The 25,213-nt window shown below is 35.0% G+C and overlaps 4 protein-coding genes across 4 annotated transcripts; 2 read left to right on the top strand and 2 right to left on the bottom strand.

Moving 5' to 3' along the window:
• Positions 1-6,399: 6,399 nt before the first annotated feature.
• Positions 6,400-8,166, bottom strand: LOC141680211 (uncharacterized). The gene is made up of 5 exons (XM_074486500.1): positions 8,142-8,166; positions 7,216-7,633; positions 7,063-7,118; positions 6,732-6,874; positions 6,400-6,615 (listed from the first exon to the last, which is right to left on the bottom strand). Exons 1-5 carry the CDS (start codon positions 8,164-8,166, stop codon positions 6,400-6,402), a joined length of 858 nt encoding a protein of 285 aa, XP_074342601.1.
• Positions 8,167-8,321: 155 nt separating this feature from the next.
• LOC141680209 (uncharacterized) lies at positions 8,322-11,380 on the bottom strand. The gene is made up of 5 exons (XM_074486499.1): positions 11,211-11,380; positions 10,606-11,096; positions 9,966-10,361; positions 9,696-9,844; positions 8,322-8,765 (listed from the first exon to the last, which is right to left on the bottom strand). Exons 1-5 carry the CDS (start codon positions 11,378-11,380, stop codon positions 8,322-8,324), a joined length of 1,650 nt encoding a protein of 549 aa, XP_074342600.1.
• Positions 11,381-15,857: 4,477 nt separating this feature from the next.
• LOC141680208 (uncharacterized) lies at positions 15,858-16,367 on the top strand. The gene has a single exon (XM_074486498.1). The coding sequence runs from the start codon at positions 15,858-15,860 to the stop codon at positions 16,365-16,367; it is 510 nt and encodes a 169-aa protein (XP_074342599.1).
• A 1,356-nt stretch (positions 16,368-17,723) lies between these two features.
• Positions 17,724-18,629, top strand: LOC141680207 (uncharacterized). Its single transcript, XM_074486497.1, has one exon. The coding sequence runs from the start codon at positions 17,724-17,726 to the stop codon at positions 18,627-18,629; it is 906 nt and encodes a 301-aa protein (XP_074342598.1).
• Positions 18,630-25,213: the final 6,584 nt, after the last annotated feature.

The following is a 25,213-nucleotide window of genomic DNA, read 5'->3' as shown; positions in this document are numbered from 1 at the left end:
TTCCGGAGTTATCTGTTGAAATTAACGGGTTGAATAGCTTTACGTGATAGTTTATGATCGATTTGTGATAGTTAATTTAACGAATGATAGTTGTAAGTGATAGTTCGAGTTCTAGTGTTTATGTTCAATTTTGATTTATATGTTTTTTATTTTGATGAATATTTGGTTCCTTAGATGGTAGGGCTTTGATTCCGTGTTGAACAAGTTTTGAATTGAGCTATTAAAATCGAAGGTTCATGTACAGATGAAGAAAAACGATAGTTGGCCGGATTTTTAGTCGATTTCACCGGAGAAGTTGATACAGGGATGATTCTGATTAGTTTCCGCAGAAGTGTGTTGCTGTAGTGATTTAGGATTGAAACCCTGTGAAAAAACACTAAATAGTGTTGTTTTTGGCCTGAATTAGGCTGGCCGGAATCTGTTCCAGTGGCCGGATTCTGGGCAAAATGCGGCGTGTTCTTCACGACTCGGATTTTGACCCGTTTGACCCGTTTCCAGAACCCGGTTTTGATCCGTTTTGTTAGAAGTTCCATTTCTAACATGTGTTCCTGGAATTTTTATTTTTATTTTATTTTTATTATTTATAAAAGTCAGTTTTATTTATTTTATAAATTGATTAATTAATTATTTAATTATTTGATTTCTATTATAAATAATTCTGAAATATTTTCCAAAATTTGAAATTATTTATTTATTTATTTATTATTTATTATTTATATATTAATTATTTAAAAAGATTAATAATTTTGATAATTAATTTAATTATTTTCAATAAATCATAATAAATTCATTTTAATTCCAAAAATTATGGAAAATTTATTTTTAATTCTGATTTTTCCTAAATAATTATTTAAAAATATTTTTAGGGTTCAATAATTTTGAAAAATTATTTTTATTGAATAATAAATTGATTTATTCTTATTTCTCGAACAATAATTGAACCGTTTATCCGATTTAGGCGAAACGAAAGCCCTTCGACTTAGAAAAATGAAATGTTTTCATTAAAAATAGTTTTAAATCCTAAATTCTTTTAGAAGTGATTCAACTTTCGATATTTATTTACTTATAAGCCCTATTACTTATAGAGACGAGTCCAATAAATTCTGAAAAAATAGGAAACGAGCCAAATGTTGTTCAGAAATGCGAATAGCGAGTCGATTTCGATTCTAAAAATTATTTTAAACCTAGAATAACTATATGACTTATGTGCTATGTGAATTATGTGGTTAATCGAGTCTTATTTGTTATTAATTGTTATACGAGTCAATTATACGCGTGCGGGTAGACGATAACGACTATGTGAAGTTGGTTTGAGATGCGATTGAGAAATAAGTTGACTAAATAAACGTCTTTCTATAATAGAGACGAAGCCAACAGGGTGGACCAAACCAGGGTTAGAGAACGGTGAATTGCTTGTGGTAGATCGCGTAAAAGACAAGTTTTTCACCTATTCTAAATTCAGAATAGTGAATTGCTTTTAGATTCTTATCGCAATTACACACTAATATTTCCTGTTCACAAACACTGATGCACAATTATTATTCATTTGTTCATATTTCATTTCGATTCCTGATTTCTCCCAATTCGTTGAATCCTCTATTCATATTTCAATAGCTTATATATATACATATATCCTGATATATTCCGATGCTGGGATACATCAAAGAATACCGATCATTCCGGTTGCTCATCTATGGACTGGATGGTGACGATTAAGATCAGATATACACTTGATCCTAAGGACCGGAAATTATCCGGATCCTTGTGTTGGGCCGTAGAGTCTGGGTACCCGAATGGATCTATACATTAAAGTATGAATCTTTACTATATCCTGGCTTATCAACAAGATTTATGTGCGAACTTGTGTACAGTTTTGTTACTGATACTCGCCGATAATGGCCTTCATTCTTTTCTTGCGAGGTTATATCTTTGCAGATGTAACCAAATTACCGGTTCATTTCGCTTATTATAACATTATTTATATATTGCGGACTTGTTGAGCAACTTATGGTTCACCCACTTTTTTGTTGTTATTCATCTTATTATTTTCAATTAAGAAGGAACATGAAACCTATCAGGACTCGCGTGGTAAAAAAACGAGTTAAGCAGCGGGACCCCCTAATACCAAAAAAGCAGATCCCGATTCAGGAAGAAAACTTTGAGTTATCTAAGCAGGTGTAGTGTAGATAGATAATGTGTATTTGAATAAAGATGAATGTAGTTTAAAACTTGTTAGACAATGACTTGTAATAAAGAGAGTTTTGTGAGATTTTAAATTTGGATTATAATAAAAGTAGAGTGTTGTTTCTTGTTTTCATACTTTAACCTAGAAAAGATCCCGTTTAGTATTAAAGGGGTTAAATATGTATTTGTTAAATTATTATACATGTTTGTACAAGTTTGGTAATTAGTAAGTAACCCCCAGACCTAGACAAAGGTAAAAACCATTAATGACAAAGGTTTTATGTTAGTTGAGTAAATTATCTTTACATCTAAAAATACAGGATATTATTAATATATTTTCATTATATATTAAATAATAAAGTGTTCTTTAATAATATAATATATAATTTAAATAATCTAACATATTAATTTAACTGTACTATAGTCTACTTAAAATTAATTTAATTTTTTAAAAACAAAATTACACAACCGATTAATCAGTATTTTATTATGGTATATTAAATAATTTTACACCGAGTTTAGTTTACTTGTAAAGTTGGAAATTATATTTTAAAATAATAAGATATAAATCTATTTAACTATGGAAAGCTATTATACAAAAAAAATGTTGAGCTAGAATTTATATTTATTTTAAAAATATCTTACATATTTATATCCCAAAACATTGGGACGGAAAAGCTTTGCATGCAGATCCAGGAGAAAACGGCCGGAAAAGAGGGAAGATTGGGAACAAAACGGTTGAGCAACTAAATTCACTTCGATTAATCATGTAAGCATTTCTTCAAGGTTTATCTTTCAGTTACCAATCAATTTTCTCACTAATTGACCTTGATTTAACTTCCTATGGTTCAATAGTATCAATAAGTTTGGATAATTGCTCATTGTGTTGTATTAAACCATGATTATATCTTCACAATAGGTTTGTATATTTCCAATAGGTAATGACAATAGGTTTAAAGTTGTGAGTATTGTGTGTACGAGTTAGATTATCACTAAAAAATAATGAGTATTGTGAGTATTGTGAGAATTCACTCATATACTCTTTGTCCTTAATATTTGTAGATTATGTATGTTTTGCATTTCTAGAATTGTGTGTATGGTTAAGTTTTTATGTATATAGTAGAATTTGTATACTAATGTTTGTACTTGTGATATGTATTAAGACGATTAAAGTTTATTTTTGGAACAAACTAATATGATAAGGAGTAGACAAATGTACAAACTGGTGAATAGTTTGGGTTTAGATTGATATAATGTTTAATCAATTAATAATATAATATATTACTCAATATGTATATGACATATATGAGTCAAAATATGAAAGCACGAAGAATAAATATAAAGTTACTGGAAGATTCAAACATCGTTAGTAAAGCTATTATTTCCATTATTTTACAGTCCTTTTATGTGTATATATAGGTTTCCCCAATTTAACCGTAAGATCGGTTTCACAAATCAACTTGGAGTTTATATTCTATCATTTATGTTTTACAATATAGCTCAAGTACTATAGCAAGGACTATCCTTCATTCCTTGTTTTTCTACCGGGATATAGAGAAGACATAGAGCTTGATTTCGTGGTATGATTTTTTTAATGCTTATTATGTTCGAAACATATTAAGTCTTCGATACATATGTGATATTAATTTATAAAACACTATAATCCTCTCGCAGAAGCTACCATACAGTTTCGTGATGGGTGTTCGGTCAAAGATACCGAGTATTGTTATAATACATATAACCAATGGACATGAGTCACATGTTCGATTTATGAAAACTGAACAATCTCTTTGTCATATGTCAGAATTTAATAGGGATTGTCGTGGTTTGTTTGGATCTATAATGATTTTCTCTTATAATGGAAATGGAAAGTTCTTTGCAAGTTTTTTAAAAGATGACTTCAGTGAGGTGATTTATTTCCAGGATAGAACTATACCCCGTGGCACAATTTATGATCAAGGTGACTTTCTCATAGTCAATTTCGAATCTTAATCATATTCGTACTTTTTTATTAGAGTAATATACTTATCAACCTATACTTTGAATCAAATTGTAATTTCAGATCTCACAAATGGGTTTGGATGGAAGATACTTGTGTTTCTCAACAGTGAGGAAATTAAACTTGGAGAAATAGTTAGTAACTGAAAATTAGTGTTTACTGTGTTTTTTTGTCAGGAAGTGTTCATCATACTCAATTTTAAGATTTCATATGATTTTTAAAATTTTAAATATTAATTTTCAATAAAAGCTACCATAAATTTGTATAATGGATGATATTGCATAAGTTGTAATTTGCGCTTTAACAATTCTTTATTTTTCAGCCAATTCTGGGACAATTCTGGAGACAGTTTGGAAAAGTTCTTCCACCTAATCTATCATTTTTTTTGAGAAATGGAGATCAGTATAATGGAACATGTTTCCTAAATATTCGAAAAATGTATGGCATAACGGATCTTATGGCTGACTATGGTTTAAGCGAGTCCGAGAAAATCTTACTTACTTTGGCAGTGGAAACTTTTTAATCATGGTATTTGATAGTTCAGACGTCGAACTTATGATAATGGACAACCGTTCTACTGATACAGGTCATTGTGCTCTGACTAAATGCTTATTTGTATGTGACAAAAATGGAAAATGATATCGAACTTGCGGAACCTGAGAACCACGAGCTTGATCTGGAAGTTGGCGTGGAGCACATTGCTGCAGGAATACAACAAGGAGGACTAAATATTGATTTTATCAATTTTACTGCCGTGATAAGCCAATCTAATATGGACAACATAACTCATGGACCGGTACGTGAAACATATAAATTTTGAATTAATATAGTTTGCTGAAACATTATAGTGTCTGTATTCTTCTAATATTCTATAAATAACAATTAAAGTTGTGATTCAAGATTTTGTTGGATTGATCAGTTTAATTAAACTCTCTTCCTGTAGTATATTCTAAACCACATCAGTCCACGAAATCGGTCTTTCGAAGCTGGCGATAGAGTTGTCTTGAGGACTCCAAACGGTGAATGGAGTGTTGCGATTGTGATATCCGGCATAACTTTTAGGATGTCAGGAGGATGGAATCAATTTGCAAGAGATAACCACGTATCTTTGGATGAAAGTCTGGTTTTTAGCCTTTTGGAAGAAGATGCTATTGTATTTCTTGTTAGCTTCCCCGGTAGAAATTAAGTAACTCATTTTACGCTTACGCTATGAAATTTGCTTTTGACATGTACGGTGTTTTAATAAGATATTGTTGAAGGTTTCTATTACTCAGGCATTTCACAAATTGTCATTGACTCTGTTCTAATTCTATCAAGACTTTTTAAATCATTTTGCTACGTGCGAGTATTATACTCCATTTAATTATCATTTTATGAATGTTTAATAACAATATATGCATTGTCAATTGAATCATTACACATTCGAATGCTTTGTTTAATTTTACTTAGTGTATGGAGGCATCTTACAATGGATTATTTTGTCTAAATTACATGTATAATAGAATAACACATATTGTTTAACGATTTCGTAGAAAGATAGGGCAATTTTGATCAACATTATATGTAAAAAGTGGAAGAATTATGTTCAAATCTTACTAAAAATGCTTTACGCATGGAAGATCAAATATCGATTTCACATTAGTATAAATTAGGTGAAAATAAGGTAATTATGAATATCTTGTTTCTGATATTTGAAAAATCCTATAAATTTACTTCATACAATCAAGTATAGATTAGGAAGTTAAGTGATACATATCCACTCTATAAATTTCCTTGATATTCTTTAAAAAAAGTTTTTATTAGAGATAAATGCAAATTGTGCAGTTACCGATTTTGATTATCTTTGCTCGACAAATTGTAGAAAACTTCTTCAAAAATTACATTAGCCGTTACATTTATATATCCTCCACTGTCACTGTCAATCAGAATATATAAGCCTGAAGGAGAAGTAACTCTGGATACAACAACATAAAGTTGTCCATGTGTAAATACGGATCTCGGAAAATAAAGTCCAACTTTGTGAAGTCACTGTCCATGACTCTTATTAATCGTCATAGCATAACACAACTGGGCTGAAAATTGAACTCTTTTGAACTCAAATGGCCATCGAGTATCTGAAGGTTCCATTTCTAGCCTTGGGATAATGTGAGTTGTTCCAACTTGAGAACCGGCAAGTATATCACATGCTATACTATTGGGCAAACACCTTTTGACAATCATTCTTGTTCCATTAAAAGTCCCATTATCTGATTGAGGTTTCTCATGAGAATAATCATGCATCCTTCTTTAATTTTCAAATGATGTTTTGGCAGGCAAGGCAGATTAATGGAATTCAAGTATTCAATGGGAAAAGCATAACCAAAATCATTTTTCTCACCTTCACTGTCTACCAAGGAATCTTGACTAAAATATGAGTGCTCATTTCCTGGAACCTAATCAAGAATGTATGAATTTATATAACCCATAATGGCATTCATTGGAATAAAATTGACCTTTCCCTCAAGTAGTCAACATTTTTTATGTTCTTTGCAAGATCGGGATAAACTACGTCAACAACAGCCTTTAGTGGGTTCTCTCTTGCTCTAATCAGAAATTTATCCGGAATCACTACTTCCGAATCACTGATTATATCATCTGGATTAACATTAGGAAGTGTACCATTACCCACATCAAGTACCCACTTGCTAAATTCTGCAATTTCATGTATTTTCTTGTTTAGTTTTCCCAGAGGAAAGACACATATTTTTTTCTAGTAAGAATACCCGACAATGATCCCATATCTTTGAACTATTTAGAAGCACTCACAATCTGGGCTCTTGAAGCTTTTGGTATCTCGGGGAGGATTTGTCGAAAGTCTCCTCCAAAAACAATAGTTATACCGCCAAATGGTAGGCTGGCTCTTTCAGGATCCAATGACGTCATAGTATCTCGTAAACTATGATCAACATTTTTGGCAGCATGTCAGTGCTATATCGGAGCTTCATCCCATATAGTCAAACTGGCCTACTTCAACAATTCACCAATTTCAATACCATGCTTGATTCCAGCAACCGAGCTTCATCCTTGAATGAGTTGTTCTTCCCTCGGGAAGCAGCGTAGCTGCGATGCCGGAAGAGGCAATAAGAAGAATGACCTTTTTAACACTACATAGTTTACAGCAAATAGTATTCCACAGGAAAGTTTTTCCACATCCTCCACTGCCGTATACAAAGAAAACACCTCTTTTGCTATTTTCAACGTTATCAATAATAGAAGCGTAGGCATGAAGCTGCTCTTTATTAAGTGTGCGGTAAAGTTTTTCATGTTCCTCATGCTCTAGTTCCTTGTTGTAAGAAAGTTCATCAGACAATAATCTGTTATCAAGTTCATGCATAAAGCTGTCATCAGGAAAAGGCATTGATTTGTAATCTTTAAGACTTTTTCCAACATCGTTAAAGAGTTTTTCAATTTCTGCAATGTATTTATAAATTGGAATTAATGAAAAAAATAATAGGTTAATTGTATGGTATACCTTTAAAATGAAGTTTGTTCAACTTACAAACAATTTAGAAAATATCTACCAAAAAAAAATTCTGAATGTATGATTGATTAAGATGTAGTTCATTGTTGTTGGTTATCCGTCTTCTGATCAACAGAATATCCTCAGACATGGATTCCCAATGTTTCTCCCATAGTTTTAAAGGGTCAGCAACCTAATGGTTTGATAATATATGCACAAATAGCTACCTAATTTGATGTGGCATTACATGAACTGCATTTTTTGACATAGAAACATCCCACTGTCTATCGTCCTTTAGAAGTCCAAGTGCGTCATACGCTTTTTGAAAAGAATTATAAACAATTCTCTTGACAGTCTTGAGATCTTGGTATGATGTGGCACCTTTTATATGCATGAGTAACATCCTCAAAAAAATGTTTCACTGGAATGCGAGTGAACGTCTGATAATCGACCAAACACCTGACCACGTTGCCGAAATTTCCATTTATGTAAGTCTGCATTCCAAGTAAAATATGTTGGAAATTCAGTATAAGTGTATTGTCTTGCCTCTGGGAAAGTTTTATTTGCTTCAAACCAGCCTTCAAGTTTGGTAAATCGAATTTTGGCTCTTTCAGCAACATCTCCAAGATCATCATGTGGCTAAAACGAAACACTTTTCTCATCTTCCATGTGTACCGGTAAGCGCTCAACAGAAGAGAAATGATGGTGTATGTTAAAACCTAGTAATCTCCAAGCTGCTTTCGACGCACATATATAATGACCAATAAGGAAATTTTTGATCTCATCCATTGACTTTGCCTTGATAGTGGATTCATCCGGTGTATCTTTTGTATTTTTCTTTCTAAGAAGCATTGTAGCAGTATCATGACCTTTCAAGAAGTATTTAAAAAGATATTTCAAAGATCGCGAAGAGTTACAAACCTCTAGATTTATATGAAAATGAAAGCGCAACAATAAATCTCTATTATATGATACAACATACTGGTTGTCCAGATGAACTCCTTTTTTCAAAACACTTGCTTCTGTCCGCCTTCTAAGATACACAGGAAATCCACAATCATCGAAGAAAGTGTTTGCGTATACCTTTAAGAAGAGAAAAAAAAGTCTAAATTAAGCAATGCATGTTTCTGCGTATATGATAAATTGCATTATTCAATTAAAATTTAAAATCCTTGCTTAAGACAAAAAAAATTTTAAGCGCACTTACTTTTTAGGAAAATGACGTCCACACTTTCCTTTCACCATACACGGAGAAATGAAGATGAGGCATGAACATATTCATGAGCTTCTTTCAGTGACCTATAAATAAACCTAAGCTTTCTTCTAATCTTTTGATTCTTTATATTTGCCTTATCTTCATTTCTTCCTGATTTCTTGTGTAGTCGTAATATTTTTAACCTGTCATGTTCTAGTATTGTTCTCGTGTTGAGTTATCACGTAAGTGTTCATACAGCTACGCAGTCTCACCAACACTTACCATGAATGGTTGCTTCTTCTTAACAGACTCTACACCTTTGACAGATTGGCATCTTTTGGTATACAATTTTCTCAGCATTGCCTTCTTTATTAGGGGGCCTTGAGAATTGCTTTCACTTATTCTATGCTTGCCCATATAAGAATAAAGTTGTTATATGGGCAAGCATAGAATAAGTGAAAGCAATTCTCAAGGCCCCCTAATAAAGAAGGCAATGCTGAGAAAATTGTATACCAAAAGATGCCAATCTGTCAAAGGTGTAGAGTCTGTTAAGAAGAAGCAACCATTCATGGTAAGTGTTGGTGAGACTGCGTAGCTGTATGAACACTTACGTGATAACTCAACACGAGAACAATACTAGAACATGACAGGTTAAAAATATTACGACTACACAAGAAATCAGGAAGAAATGAAGATAAGGCAAATATAAAGAATCAAAAGATTAGAAGAAAGCTTGAGGTTTATTTATAGGTCACTGAAAGAAGCTCATGAATATGTTCATTTTAGGAAAATCTATGTATCATATACGTTTGAACTACGTTATAGCCGATATGATCCATATTTTTGTCTGGTATTTCGGCATATATCAATTCATCAATCTGTTGCACATTTTGTGGTTGCGGGTGCAACCATATTAACATATAGCAATGAGGAAGTCCACGCTTTTGGAACTCAATAACATGCATAACTGATATTAAAAATAAAAAAAATAAAAACAATTATGTTAAATGTGTAAAAGACTACTAATAATTTATATTTTTTAGACACAATTAGTGTGTGTCATGCGAAATTAAAAAATTGTGCCTAACCTCCATTGCATTTTCCGAAATAGTTCTTTTTCTTTATAAGGTCTAGGAATTGATCAAGTTTTAGCTTAAACACTCTAGCTATCACATCCGGTTTCTTAGCTACATCCACTCCGGGAAGATAATCCATCATTTGTTTAATTTCCGGCCATTGAGTATTACATGTCATTGTCAAGAATAATGATGGATGTCCAATCGTACAACAAATATCCAAAGAATCTTTGAAATACTGGTTCATGTACCGTTGAGAACCTGTATGGGTTGCTGGTAATATGACATTCTTACCAATATTTCCAGGATTTGTATCACCTTTTGTAAGGGAATCACGAATAGACCTGTACAAATCTGAACGAATGGTGCTTTGGGGGTTTCTAATCCAGTCCAATCTGTACTGTTCTACTGCAGCAAATGCATCGACAATAAATTGTTGTCAAACACGACCACCAAGATGTAGATTCATTCCTAAAACAACATTAATAATATAACGTATGAAATAAAAAACAATAATATTTAACATGAATTATAAAGTAACGGATAATACCTTCATCAGGACTTATCATAAGCTTTTAGGCATAGTTTTCCCTTATTGTGACTATAGTTCTGTGTCTGGCTTCGTCAGGATGTTGATCATTAACCGGTTCACCAGGCACATTCTGCTTCTTGCTCTTCAATGGTATATTGAGATGGAATCCATCATCACCATACGGAAAAAGTAACGGATACTGCAGAGACATGAAGTGCTTGCATGTTTCATAAACACTCTTAAGAAATTTTTGCTTTGTCTGAACTACAATGTCTCTGAATGGACATGTATCCTCACTGTCACCAATAATTAACACAGCTACTTCATTGGATGGTCCAACCTGATTTTTTCTGCCGGATGAATCTTTTGAAAATACCAGAATCAAACTAAAATCATCTGTGTCCGAAATATTAAGGTGATCACGTGCATAACGGAATCCTTCATAGAGCTTATTATTCTCATACAATATTTTTAAGAGTCCTTCGACTATCTCTGGATCAAGACCATCAGATCCAGGGACCACGTCCGTCCGATTCTGGATTTCATTTTCAGTGTCATACACATAGAGTTGAGCAAACTTTGGCGATTTTCCTTCCTTTGGTTTAAGACTTCTAATCAAATGATAATTTTGTCCATTCAGCTCAAAACATTACGGACCTCCTCCATTGTTGATTTTACGATCTATTTTACCTCTAAGTGAGGTAAATTGAAATAAGCAGTTGTACGTCCTTATATTTTTTAGAAAATAAGCGGTCTTTTCACCTCCAGAAAGTAAATAGTAGAGGAAAGGAGGAGAACGTTCTTTGGAAAGTTCAACCTGACCATTCTTGCAGCCTATTGAGAATGTAGGTGAACTGCTTTTATTTGATTTTCTGTTCCTCTCTTCATTCCACATCCTTGCTTTACATTTTCCACATATTTTTTATGGTGGTCCAAGATCCATGTGTCCTTTCCAAAAATCTGAAAAATATTTAAAAAGGTTATGACATGTTATTATCAATTTCTTTATATAAAGTGCATAGGTGAATTAAGTGAAATGTCATATACCTAAATGCTCATCTATATATTCATCATTCTAATTTGATAAATCTTCACCTTTGCGTTCACTTGTATCAAGTTCATCATCTGTAAATACATTCAGGATGTAAAATTATCAACATTCATCTTTCATGGATGTTTCCCAAATGATCCTTTAATATTCAATATATGTATATGACATTACCAGTTACATATTGCTCATATTCTGGCATATCTTCCAGTAGTACATCACTTGCATCATTAAAAGCATCCATCAAATTTCCTCTACTTGCAGATGTTCCTTTTGAATTATATACCCATTTAATGAAAAATTGTCGAAACAATAAAAAACATGCTAAAAGAAATGCCTTTAAAAAATAAAAATATTTGGACATAACTAACCTTCATTACGGGAAACCAGTCTACATGGAATTTTTAAAATTAATAATATCAATCTAAAAACAATGAGAGAACTACAGATAAAATAAGCAATATAGTAATATTGAAATGACTTGGTAGTGGAACACCAAGATCCTCAGTCTCTGGAATTGTAACTGATACTGTATTTCGTTGTTCTCTTTTCTTAGCCATGGCAGAGTTTTCAGTAATGCGAGTATCAATCTGCGCCTTTTTATCTTTAGTGTGTAAATTTGACGGGGATCGTAAATTCTTACAACAATAAACTGGATCTTTCATATTTAAGTTTGTATTGTTGCTTGGTATTATCCTAGATGCAGGGAGCTCAAACATACTATGTTTCTTAGCCAACGTTGGCCTATTTTGTAATATTCGAGCTACTGGACTTTGCTGCAAAACTTGAGAAACATGGATTGAAAAAGTTAAATGTACAACTACTAACTATCCAAAAGTTTTAAAGTTATTGAACAGTAATAGTTATACCTGAAGACGCTGATTATTTAGGACTATATGGATTAGCTGAGGAGTTTATGTGCGTCAATCCAGACTGAGGTGTTAAATCAAATAAATTAAGCCTTCGTTGTGACGGTGTAGTAGTAACTGCAGGATTAGTTGCATGACGGATAAAACCTAACATAAGAATTTTGTCAAACATGCGTGGACGGGCAAGATATATGTTGGTAAACAAAATGTAAGTCAATGGAGTATTATATTTACCACTTTTACTTGATACTGAAACATTGGGGTCTGCATTCTCAGAAAATGAATGTTGATACAATAATTCTCCACAAAATTTAGATTGTTCAGAAGACTGTAGAGTTTTTATCCTTGAAGCTGAAAATATGCTCAATATATTTTGTTAGTTTGATGCCTAATTACTGATCTGTGAAATAATTCAGGTTAGTTGCATTACTACGTTTAAATAATTACAGACCTTTAGGCGCGGAAGAAGGAGACAATGGTTCAGGAGAGAATCTATTATGACCTATAAATGCAAGGAAGATCATTAATTTGCTAACAAATTTTAAACAACATATCGTCCAACCAACCTGATGATGATTCCTGGTTCACATGTCCTTCCTTTCGTGAACCTGTTAATTGAGTTGTTCCAGAGTGGTAGATCAAAGTTGATGCATCGAGTTTATCTTGTGACTGATAATTCTTATTGGCATGCAAGAAGCGTTCATCCAAGCCTACGAAAATTTAGTTAATAATGCTGAAAAATTTATAGTCTAGTAAAACAAAAAGACAATACCCAAACCTTTCGATGAAGATGTCTGAGACAACTGGCCAAGAGGATTTCGTTTAATACCTACAAAAACAGAACATGAATTAGATAATTTAATATTACTACGCTTAACAAATATTCATAACACATACCTAAACCAGAAGATCCTTGAACATTGTGATTTTGTTTCTCAGGAACCGTAGAATTAATAGAAGAGTTTTCTTTACCAATATAAAATGTAAACAACTGAATGGTTTTTTTTTTCTCCTAGAACCTACAACAGATCATGCCATAAACCATGTCAAATATTATAATTCAAATATGACTTGGTAATCGAAGATAGTCTTACCTTTCTGTGCAAAAAAAGGAGATAATGGACCATTGTTACGCCGTTTCTGTGTAGTTGGATTGATTACCATCTTCAATCATGGCAAGATGTTACTGTGTTAATATAATCCAAAAATTGCAAATCTTGTAACTGATGTATTGTTAATTGATATGAAAAAAGACTACATTTGAATTTGTATTCTATGTTTACACTTGACTGAAGCATTAGTGTAATTTGAATTTGAATTTTACTTAAATTGAGGAGTAATGACAGGCTTGATCTTGTTAATTTGTTGCACAATATTTGATATGATTTGATAATAATAGACATGGGTTTTATCCATGAAACCAGATTATCCATCTTTTAACCCAAAAAAGTGTAAAAATAGAACGGCTGGTTAACCCATTTAAAGTTGGACTATCCATAGCTGAATGTATGTTTACCAAAATGGATATAGAGTAGTATATTTTTTTTGGAGGGGAGGGTATTTAGTGTAATTTGGTTTTTTCTTTGCTAGCAAAGTTTAGGAATATATTGATTAGTTTGTTGAGGTATACATAACACAACATAGTAAAAAGATGAGTAGATAAAATGGATATGAAATTTGTTAGCCCTAGGCCCACATATTAGAGAGCCCACTTAAGTGGCCCATTTAGATATTATAAATAGACTTGTAAACATACATCGTAGAGGATCCAAAATAATATACTTTAACAATGGCGCTAGAAGGAGCTCTAACCTCCTCCTAGAAATAGTACACACATAACAAAACTGGCTAATTACCAGCAAAGCACAAGTAAAAATCTCAACACTCGTGAAATCGATAGTGCCAAACAGATGGAGAAGAACAAAGCTCCATTAACTCCAAAGAGTTTGTTCCTGAAAGTAAAAAAAACAAACAACAATGATGCGTTGCAGCTCGAGTCACATAGATCTGAAGACAAAAGAGCTCGGGTTCTCACTCCACAAGGCAAACAGGTGCTGACAAGTGATGCACGGCTCCATCTAGAGAAAATAAAGTGCCAAAACAGAGACTCTGCAAAGCATGACATCAACACCAAGGAGGTTGAGATTGATGACGAGTTACGCCGTCTAGACATTGAACGTAGAATTCTACTTGAGAAAGTAAGACAGAAACGAGAAATAGCTCGTCTCTAGAAGGAACTCTTGGAGGTTTCCGAGGGGCATGTCTCCTCTGAATATCAAATTGAAGACTGCGAATCATCATGGAGATCTTCTATGGGAAGCGAATACACAAGGACAGAAGACTCCACGGGGTCGCTGACGTCTCGAAGGCGTAGGCGAAGGCACGAGGATGACGAAATTGCAGATGAGGAGGACAATCAAGAAGATAGAGGTGTAAAAAATCTTGCTGAAGATGATGTGCTTTTGGTTAGAGACTTCATAAGAACACACTCAGGTGAAATAGAAACTTCCTCAGAGAGCCCTCTATCTCGAAGAACTGAAAGGGCCAGAATAAATAGAGATCTCAAAGTTCGGCCAATTGAACAGTTCGAGGGATCCACGGACCCCGCAGACTTCATCCACCTCTTTGATGGACGAATGGCCTTCCATGGACATTCAGATACAGCAAAATGCCAATACTTCTCAACATGCTTTAAAGGCCCAGCTCTTATGTGGTATAATAATCTCCCTCCAAGGTCAATAGAGTCGTGGACCACTTTGAAGAATAAATTTAAATCCAGGTTCTCCACGAACAAGAAAGGACGAAAAATGATAGCATCACTCGTAAATATTCGCCAAAGATCAAATGAATCGAGAATACATCAATCGATTTTGAGCAGAGACTATTCAAATTCCAGACTTAATAGAAAATATGGCTCTAACATATCTCACAGCGGGGGTTGAAAGAAGTAGACACAACTTATTGCGTGAAGAACTTTTTGAAAAAAGCCCCGTAACACTCCAAGCAACCATTAACTTGTTTTACCACAGGTTAACCCTACAAGAAGTAGTAGGAAGCATACAAGCAACAAGGTCTCCAAGGCAAAGGAGCAACAGGTCATCTGAATGTTCATCACAATATGACTACCGAAGAGGAGGTCATAGAGGTGAGAAAGAGTCATCCATAAGATCACCTACCATGAGTAAGCAAGATAAAAAGCCCCTGAAAATTTCAGAAGGACTACCAACAACACAGACTTTGCCAATAAATAGAGAATATGGCCTCCTAGACCTCGTGAAGAGTGGGACTTCACAAAGCTCAGCATCAACAAGACTCATATTATGTCCATCCTCAAAGCATCTCCAGGGTACCGACCTCCACGACCCATGAATCCAAACAGACCTCCAAGCACCAAATTCCGTGACTTTCATGAGGATATGGGGCACACAACTAAAAGGTGTTACTAGTTAAAAAATATGATAGAAGATGAGGTCCAAAGCGGAGAGCTCGCTCACTTCGTAATCAAGGAGGACTCATCTCATCAACAACAGTATGATCAAGACAGGGTCATTGATATCATATCTGGAGGACATTCAGCAAGAAGAAACTCTAACTGGGCAAGAAAATCATATGCAAGAGAAGTATACAGAATTGAGTCCAAGAAACCAATGCGAAACCCATCTCCAATCATCTTGTTTTTAGACGAGGACTATGGTGATAGAATCATTGAAGATCACCAAGATGCGTTGGTAATTACCACAAAAGTAGGAACAAATACAGTGCAAAAGATTCTTGTTGATAATGGCAGCTCTGTGGATATCTTATACTATAGTGCTTTCAAAAGGATGGATCTTGGCGATAGGAAGCTAAACGATGCCCGAGATGCACCTCTTTATGGATTTATAGGCAATGAGATAAAGGTAATAGGCGTGATAGACCTTCCTGTACTATACGGTTCCCCCATATCAGACATGGCAAATGGCTAAATTCCATGCGATAAATGCAATCTCCAGTTACAATGCTATCACTGGCAGAACTACTCTAGGACCATTAAAAACCATAATCTTCGCTCCTCATCTAAAAATGAAGTTCATCACAGACTTTGGAGTCAGGGAGATGAGCGGTGATCAGAAGACTTCGAGACAATGTTATATAAGCTCAGCAATTCCGAATAAAGAACTCGCAATAGAAACCTCAATTAATCAGATAGTGAAAGTTGACCCCAGGGACATCATCGAGTTACCAAAACCTTCAACTTATGATCATGTTGAACCGGTGGAAGACATACCGCTAGATGATAAGGAACTGGACAAAATAGTGAAAATAAACACAAAAATCTCCAAGAGCTTCGAGCATCTCTTGTACTTCTTCTCAAATAGTTCAAAGACATATTCGCCTGGCCCCAAAAGAAATTCCAGGTATTCCGGCATACATAGCCCTGCATCGAAAACCTTAAGCCAGGAATCAAAGCTATAAAGCAAAAAAGGAGAATTTTTTAAAAAGAAAAACAAGAGGCATTTGAAAAGGAAGTGGACAGACTTCTCGAGGTGGGCTTCATCAAGCCTGTACAGTTCCCTAAATGGATCGCAAACACCGTCCTGGTCAAAAAGAGCAATGGCAAGTGGCGTATGTGCATTGATTACTCCGATCTTAACACAGCTTGTCCCAAAGACTTTTATCCACTTCCCAATATCGATAAGCTCATCGATGCCATGACAGGAAATAAAATGTTGACATTTATGGATGCCTTCTCCGGGTATAATCAAATAAAATTAGCGGAAGAAGACCAAGATGACACTGTATTCATCACTCATAAAGGCGTCTTTGCTTACAAAGTAGTACCATTCAGACTCCTAAATGCAGGTGCCACCTTTTAAAGGACAATGGACACAGTCTTCGGACCTTAAATTGGTAAAAATGTTCAGGTCTACGTGGATGACATAGTGACAATGTTACCCGCCATATCAACGCATGTGAATGATCTAAAAGAGATATTCGAATGGGTAATAAATCACAACATGAGGTTGAATCCAGCAAAATGCTCTTTTGCTCTAAGTGGAGGTCGATTCCTGGGGTTTCTCTTGACCCAAAGAGAAATTGAAGCTGATCCCAACCAAGTATCAGCTATCCAAAACATGACAACCCCAAAATGCCTCAAAGAGCTCCAAGTCCTCGCAGGCTCCATCACAGCCTTAAGACGCTTCATACCTCAATCATCAAAGAAGTGTCTCCCAATGTACGAAGTTATAAAGCAAGCATCAAAAAGCAATCCCTTCAGATGGATGAAAGAATGCGAAGAAAGCTTGTAACAAATAAAAAAGTTCCTCACTTCACCACCAATAATGGAGAAGACAGAATCATGTGAACCATTAAAGCTATATTTATCAGCAGTTGATCTCACAATGGCAGCAGTGCTAATCAAAGAGGAAAACTCAGATCAGAAGCCCGTGTACTACGTGATCCACACACTGAAGGATGTAGAAACTTGCTATTCTAACACCAAAAAACTCGCATATGCACTTGTAATTGCTAGCAGAAAATTGAAACAGTATTTCCAAGGACGGATGATAGTAGTTATGACAAATCAACCTCTACGAAGAATCTTGCATAAACCAGATATGACAGGTAGATTAGCATCATGGACGGTGGAACTAAGCCAGTTTTACCTTGAGTTTCAGCCAAGAACGACCATGAGGTCTCAGACATTGGCAGACTTCATTACAAAATGTACCTTCTCCAACCTCGAACCAGGGGAAATGATCACTAGTTCAGAAAAAAAAGCTTGGGTACTCTTCACAGACGGGTCATCAACATCGCAAGCAGGAGGTGCAGGAATAGTTCTCACCAGTCCAGAAGGCTTCGTGGTAAAACATGTGGTGAAGTTCAAATTTCCTGCCAACAACGAAGCTGAATACGAAGGCCTGATAACAGGCCATAAGTTAGCTCATAGTTTAGAAGCATCTGTAATCGACATATTCAGTGACTCTCAGTTGGTAGTCAAGCAAGTCTTAGGGGAATTCAAGGCAATCAATGAAAGAATGGCCACATACATGCAGGTTACTCTAAAAATCCTACAAGCATTCACTTCATGGACCATAAGCAACATTGGTAGATCAACGAACCAGTGGGCAGATGCCCTCTCTAAATTAGCTACGACAAACATTCAGAAGGTCACATACCCTACCTACTTCACGGAGTTATCACACCCATCAATAGAGCTCCATGAGATCAACTACATATTGAGATAAGAAGATTGGAGAACTCCAATAATCAAGTTTATTCAAGGAAATCTCACAGAAAATGATAAACAACAGTTGAGGAAGATAGAAATAAAAGCTAAACATTACTGTATCATTGACAATAAGCTCTTCAGGCGAGCCTTGGACGAGCCACTACTCAAATGCATCAATAAAAATGAATCGCAAATAGTCATGAAAGAAATCCACTCGGGCATATGTGGAGATCACCTCGATGGAAAAAACATGGCCCTAAAGATTATAAGACATGGTGTTTTTTGGCCCGCGATATGTCAGGACTGTGAAGAATACACGAGGCAATGTAAGACCTACTAGCTCTATAACTCAAAGAATCACAGACCCTCCGTGCCCTTCAACCCAACCACCACACCTTGTCCATTCTATATATGGGGCATAGACCTGGTAGGACCACTACCAAAAAGCTCCAAAAAGTGTCAATACATCATCGTTGCAGTAGATTACTTTACCAAATGGGTAGAGGCAAAGCCTCTAACTCGAATTAGAGAAGTAGACGTAATCTTGTTCTTCATGGAAAATATATTGTTCCGTTTGGAGTACCTAGAATCATCATTACTGACAATGGAACTCAATTCACGGGAGAAAGTTAGAAGAATGCTTTTGAAGAACTTGAAGTTCAACACCTCAGCTTCGGTAGCATATCCATAGGCCAACGACCAAGTCGAAATCACAAATAAAGCAATTCTGCAAGGTGTCAAGAAAAGATTAATGGATGCCAACAGAAACTGGGTCGATGAACTCCCAAATGTGTTATGCAGCTTATGAGCCACTTCAAAAGCTGCAACAGGGCAAACACTCTACAAAATGGCATATGGTACTGAGGCGGTATTACCAATGGAAATTGGAACTAAATCTCCGTGTGTTGAAAAATTCAACCCCAAAGCTTCAGAAGAGGGTCTACGCCTAAACAATGACCTCTTAGAAGAGGTCAGAGAGTCCGCATAGTTCAAAGTCTCCAAATACCAAGAAAGGGTTGCAAAGCTATCCAACGCAAAAATCAAGCCTAGAGGCTTCAAAATCAATGACCTAGTGTTAAGAGAGGCTGCAACTTCAATGCTGTCAAAAATGAGGAAGATATCTCCACCATGGAAGCGCCCATACAAAGTAACTAAGATCACCAACTCAGGTTCATATCGCCTCGCTCAGCTCGATGGAACTCCAATAGCAAACACTTGAAATGCCATACACCTCAAAAAGTTCTATCCTTAAGAAGACAAGGAAATTGATCAAGGTCACCAATTTAAATTATTAAGTTATATAAGGTAGGTCTCCATGCTTGTAATCAAGTCGCTTTCACAAGTGAGAAACATCGACTCTGATCAAAACTGTGATGTAGGATGACAATGCTCGTTTTTTCTTAGTTTTATAAAAATTCAGCTTTCAATCAAAAACCTTATGGTCGAAAATGTTTTTTATTTTCCTTGATATTCAAAACACACACACAAGGTAAATCTCCATTTACAAAGTACTTACAAAACAAAGAAAAAGTATGCAGTTATATGCGCCAAAAGACACGGTACTCCAACGATGCAAAACTTCAAAAAAGAATAAAGGAAGCATACAGGATATATCCAGAAAAAAGGTGATATTTCTCCGAAGGAAGGCACAAGTTAACATATGATTCATGAAAATTTAGCTCCAAATACTCCACATAATTCAAAATTTCAACGATAAAGCAATGCAAAAGCAAGACAGCTAAGGTCAAATTACATAAACCTTTCGGGGTATACCCCAGGTCAAAGAAAGTAAATTAAGCACCATCAGGGAGGGTAGAAGATCCAGCTTTGCCATCCTCAGCTTTCCCCTGAAGATCTGCAAGGTAACACTCAAAGCTATGGCCTGTAACTTCAAATCCCTCTCTATCAAAACACTTCAACCACTCTCCATAACCTTCTTAAAAGTTCCAAGGGCCTCGGCCTCGCCACGTGCTAACTGAGCCGCTATATCATCTAGCTTAGTAATCAAATCAGATTTGTCAGTAATCCATTGATTCTCCTTCTCAATAAGCCCTTCCTTAGAAGCACTCAGAGCGGCTTCAAGACCACGAACTTCATTTTCCAAATCGACCACCTTCACGTTCAGAGAATAACATTCACTCATCAGGTCAGACTTTTCGGTCAAAAGTGAAAAGACCCTATCAGCAGAAGCATTGTTATCCTTAGTCAAAGCATCCGACTTCTTCTCAAGATCCAAATTTTCAGTTCTCAACGCTTGGACCTCCTCGCGAAGCTTGGTTACCTCCGCAACATCGACGACCTCCCCTAGAGCTAATAGTTTACCAAGGTCTCCAGCTACCTAACAAATAACAAGCAAGAAAGAACAAAAGTAAAAAAAAAGAGGGGGAAACAATACATTAAAAGTAGGAAAAATGAGAATATTAAAGTACCTTCTCAACATACGCCTTACACTTCTGTAATCCAGTCTTAAGAGAGTCTGCAGAACCACCAACATGCATGTTGGGTCACACACACTGTAGAAGGGGGTTGAATACAGTGTATAATAAAATTAAATTGAATTAAGAACACAAGTATGTAACAAAGAATAATCTTATTAATAAAATAGTATTACAATGGAACCGTTCTCTCTCAGTGATGAACAAATATCACGAGAGCTGCTAGGGTTACAATGAATAATATTATCGATAATGATAACACTTCTAGTATAAACCCTATGTTGTGTTTATATACCACACAGTTACAAGATAATCTCTAATTGATATCGAATATAATTCTGTATCCTAACATATATCAGTTAGTTATCTTTTCCTCCAAGTCTTCTATTCTTCATAGAATTCTTCTCCATGCATATCTGTTCTTGTTATAGTCTTGATCTTCTTTCCTTTCAATCAGCCGCCTTTCTTATCTGAAAGTCTTCTTAAGTCCTGATATTATCTCCTGATGAATATCTTCTGATATCTTAAGTTCTGATAATTTAAGTTCTGATATCTTAAGTTCTGACTTCAGTATAAGTACTGATTTCCAATTAAGTCATGATTTGTCCTGTTAGTCAAGATCTGAAAACTAAACACAAATCATTATTAGACATGACATCACAAATATATCTAACAATATCCCCCAACTTGTAAATTAGCATAATATACAAGTTCAATAAATATTTGATGATGTCAAAAACATTAAGTACAAATGTATATGAGAATTTGACTAGATAACTACAACTCACAGTCCTTATAGCTTTTACCATCCTTAAAGTCTGATATCAGCTTTAGCCTGTATATCCTTCAAAATTTAAAGTTGTAGTCCTCGACCTGGCTTCAGTGTTTGATCTCTTGAATGTCAGGAGTTGTTCTGATATAGTTCTTCAGAAGAGTTCTCTCAGCATATTCAAGTTCATTTATCATCCTCCTTTTAGCATCTTTAAGTTCAACTATATCTTCTCCTGTCTGAAAGATAGCAGCCCTGAGATCATTAATCTTTGCTTTCCTTATTTCCTGATCCAGTCTGATCAGATAAGCTTTGTCAGACTCCAGATTAAATTCAACACCCTTAATACCCAGAAAAGTAGTGATCTTGGCAGTATTGGGCTTCATCTCAACTAATTCACCATTGTGAGCTCTGTACTTTGGATAGTATGGTCTGTCAGACTTTACAGAGTAAAGTTTCTTCTGCCTCTCAATATCAGATATTAAGTATCTGGAAGCACCATCTGTTGACCTATTCTTCACTTGAAGTAGAAATAAAACATGTTGCAGTTCTTCATAATACTTCAACCGAATTGCATCCTTTCTTATCTGGAATACTCTCCCATATGTCATAAAATAAAACATTATGTCTTCTTTCAGCTTGGAATTGTAAACCATCTATACAGACTCTAATTGATTTAGTCTTTCTGGAGTTGTCCCTACTCCTGGTTCAGAAAGAGATGTAGGATCTGAGGTAGAGTTGTTTACTCTATTTTCTCATCAGCATTACCCAAACCTGTTTTATCTCTAACTTCCTTCCCTTAGAGCAATCTACCCTTAAAAACATTTGTTGAAGTCTTCATAGGTTGAGAAGATTGTTGAGCTTTAATAAACCCAGGTAGTAGAACTTTTGAAGGTTTAACATGAGCAATGTCAGAGGTTTCCTTTTCTTCTGATGTCAAGACAACTTGAGCTCTGTCAGAGGTTGCTTAAATATTGTTCTTCTTCTTCAAAATCAGACTTGTATCTTCATTAGCATTTACTCCCAGATCCATGGTTAGTATATATATCTTTACAGATTCATCAACTTTTGCCTTACCCTTGAATCTAGGATCAACTTCCACCTGTGATTTGGACTTGGCCTTAGATGCCTCAGAATTTGTCCTCTCTTTGATCACAATGCCGTTAGGCTTAGGTGGTTTCTTTGCTATGACTTGAGTTTTAGACTTTGACTTAGATTTTTCATTTTCAGCTTTCAATCTAATCTCTTCTTCCTTTAGACTTTCAATATCCATGCCTGGATTGTCCTTTAGGAACAGCCTTTTGGAGATCTCTTCATCAAGTTTCAGAGTTTGTTCATCAGAATTCATCCTTTTAGTATCAGAACTTGTTCTTTGACTTGTAGTTCTGGCTTCCCTTGATAAAGAACCATGTTAGGTCACACACACTGTAGAAGGGGGTTGAATACAGTGTCTAGCAAAATCAAATCAAATTAAGAACACAAGTATGAAACACAGAATAATCTTATTAATAAAACAGTATTACAATGGAACCGTCCTCTCTCAGTGATGAACAAATATCACGAGAGGTGCTAGGGTTACAATGAATAATATTCTCGAATAAGATAACACATATAGTGTAAACCCTATGCTGTGTTTATATAGACACACAGTTACAAGATAATCTTCTAATTGATATCGAACATAAGTCTGCATCCTAAAACATATCAACTAGTTATATTTTCTTCCAAGTATTCTATTCTTCATAGAATGCATATCTCTTATTGTTTTAGTCTTGATCTTCTTTCCTTTCAATCATCCGCCTTCCTTATCTGAAAGTCTCCTTAAGTCCTGATATTATCTCTTGATAAATATCTTCTGATAACTTAAGTTCTGACAACTTAATTTCTGATATCTTAAGTTCTGACTTCAGTATAAGTACTGATTTCCAGTTAAGTCCTGATTTGTCCTGTTAGTTAAGATCTGAAAACTAAACACAAATCATCATTAGACATGACATCACAAATATATTTAACAAACTCCCCCAACTTGTAAATTAGCATAATATACAAGTTCAACAGATATTTAATGATGTCAAAAACATTAAGTACAAATGTATGAGAATTTGACTAGATAACTACAACTTACAGTCCTTGTAGCTTTACCATCCTTAAAGTTTGATATCAGGTTCAGTCTGTATACACTTCAGAATTTAAGCAGTTGTAGATCTTTGACTTGGCTTCAATTTCTGATCTCTTTGATGTCAGGAGTTGTTCTGAGATAGTTCCTCAACAGACTTCTCTCAGCATATTCAAGTTCATTGACCATCCTCCTTTTAGCATTTTTCAGTTCAACTGTATCTTCACCAGTTTGAAAGATAGCAGCCCTGAGATCATTTATTTTTGCTTTCCTTATATCCTGATCTAGTCTGATGATATAGGCTTTATCAGACTCTAGATTGAATTCAAGTCCCTTAATACCGGAAAATGTAGTGATGATTTTTACGGTATTAGGCTTCATTTCAACAATATCATCATTGTGATCTTTGTACTTAGGACAATATGGGCTGTCAGATTTTATAGAGTAAAGCCTCTTCTGTCTTTGAATATTTGATTTTAAACAACCTGCAGCACCATATGTTGATCTGTTTTCACTTGAAGTAGAAATAGAACATGTTCCAGTTCTTCAAAATACTTCAATGGAATAGCATTCTTCCTGATCTGGAATACCCTCCCATCTGTCATAAAGTATAACATGACATCTTCTTTCAAAATAGAGTGGTACATCATTTGTACAGATTCAAGTTGATTCAATCTTTCAGAAGTTGTTCCTACTCCTGGTTCACTCAAGGAAGTTGGATCATTGGCAGTATTGTTTACTCTCTTCTCTTTAGAACTACCCAATTCTGAGTTGTTTCTAGCTTCCTTTCCTCTAATAACTCTTGCATCAAAACCACTTGATGTAATCTTCAAAAGTTGAGTAGATTGTTGAGCTTTGGTAAAACCAGGTAGTAACATCCTTGAAGGTTTAACATGAGCAATGTCAGAGGTTTCCTTTTCTTTATCTTCTGATATTAAGCCAACTTGAGCTATGTCAGAGGTTGCTTGCTTCACTGTAATATCAAATTTTACTAAGTCCTGATCTTGAACAACATGAGCTCTGTCAGAGGTTGTTTGAATATCCTTTTTCTTCAAAATCAGACTAGTATCTTTATCATTAATTATTTCTTCATTCATGATTGTCATGTATACCTTTACAGGTTCATCAATTTTTGCTTTGCCCTTGGATCTTGGATCTACCTCCACTTGTGATTTGGCTTTGGTTGCCTCAGAATTTGTCTTCTCCTTAATCATAATACCCTTAGGCTTTGGAAGTTTCTTTTCAACAATAGAAGCTTTAGGCTTGGATTTGACATTTTC

The sequence above is a fragment of the Apium graveolens genome, chromosome 8, assembly GCF_009905375.1.
Source record: "Apium graveolens cultivar Ventura chromosome 8, ASM990537v1, whole genome shotgun sequence".
In the NCBI taxonomy this organism is placed as follows: Eukaryota; Viridiplantae; Streptophyta; class Magnoliopsida; order Apiales; family Apiaceae; genus Apium; species Apium graveolens.
Note: the sequence above shows the minus strand (reverse complement) of the source record. Positions and strands in the feature narration are given on the sequence as shown.

Excerpts from the sequence above, each read along its gene's own strand:
- LOC141680211 (XM_074486500.1), bottom strand. The coding sequence starts at position 8,166 with ATGGAAATTTCGGCAACGTGGTCAG. Across the intron at positions 7,634-8,141 it reads AATTTCGGCAACGTGGTCAG|AAATTGAAAAACTCTTTAAC; the intron begins GTGTTTGGTCGA and ends AATACATTGCAG. Across the intron at positions 6,616-6,731 it reads CACTAAAGGCTGTTGTTGAC|GTTCCAGGAAATGAGCACTC; the intron begins GTAGTTTATCCC and ends ATTCTTGATTAG.
- LOC141680209 (XM_074486499.1), bottom strand. The coding sequence starts at position 11,380 with ATGTGGAATGAAGAGAGGAACAGAAAATCAAATAAAAGCAGTTCACCT. Across the intron at positions 11,097-11,210 it reads TTTCTAAAAAATATAAGGAC|AAGTCTTAAACCAAAGGAAG; the intron begins GTACAACTGCTT and ends TCATTTGATTAG. Across the intron at positions 10,362-10,605 it reads CAAGAAGCAGAATGTGCCTG|TAGAACAGTACAGATTGGAC; the intron begins GTGAACCGGTTA and ends CATTTGCTGCAG.
- LOC141680208 (XM_074486498.1), top strand. The coding sequence starts at position 15,858 with ATGATAGAAGATGAGGTCCAAAGCGGAGAGCTCGCTCACTTCGTAATC.
- LOC141680207 (XM_074486497.1), top strand. The coding sequence starts at position 17,724 with ATGGAGAAGACAGAATCATGTGAACCATTAAAGCTATATTTATCAGCA.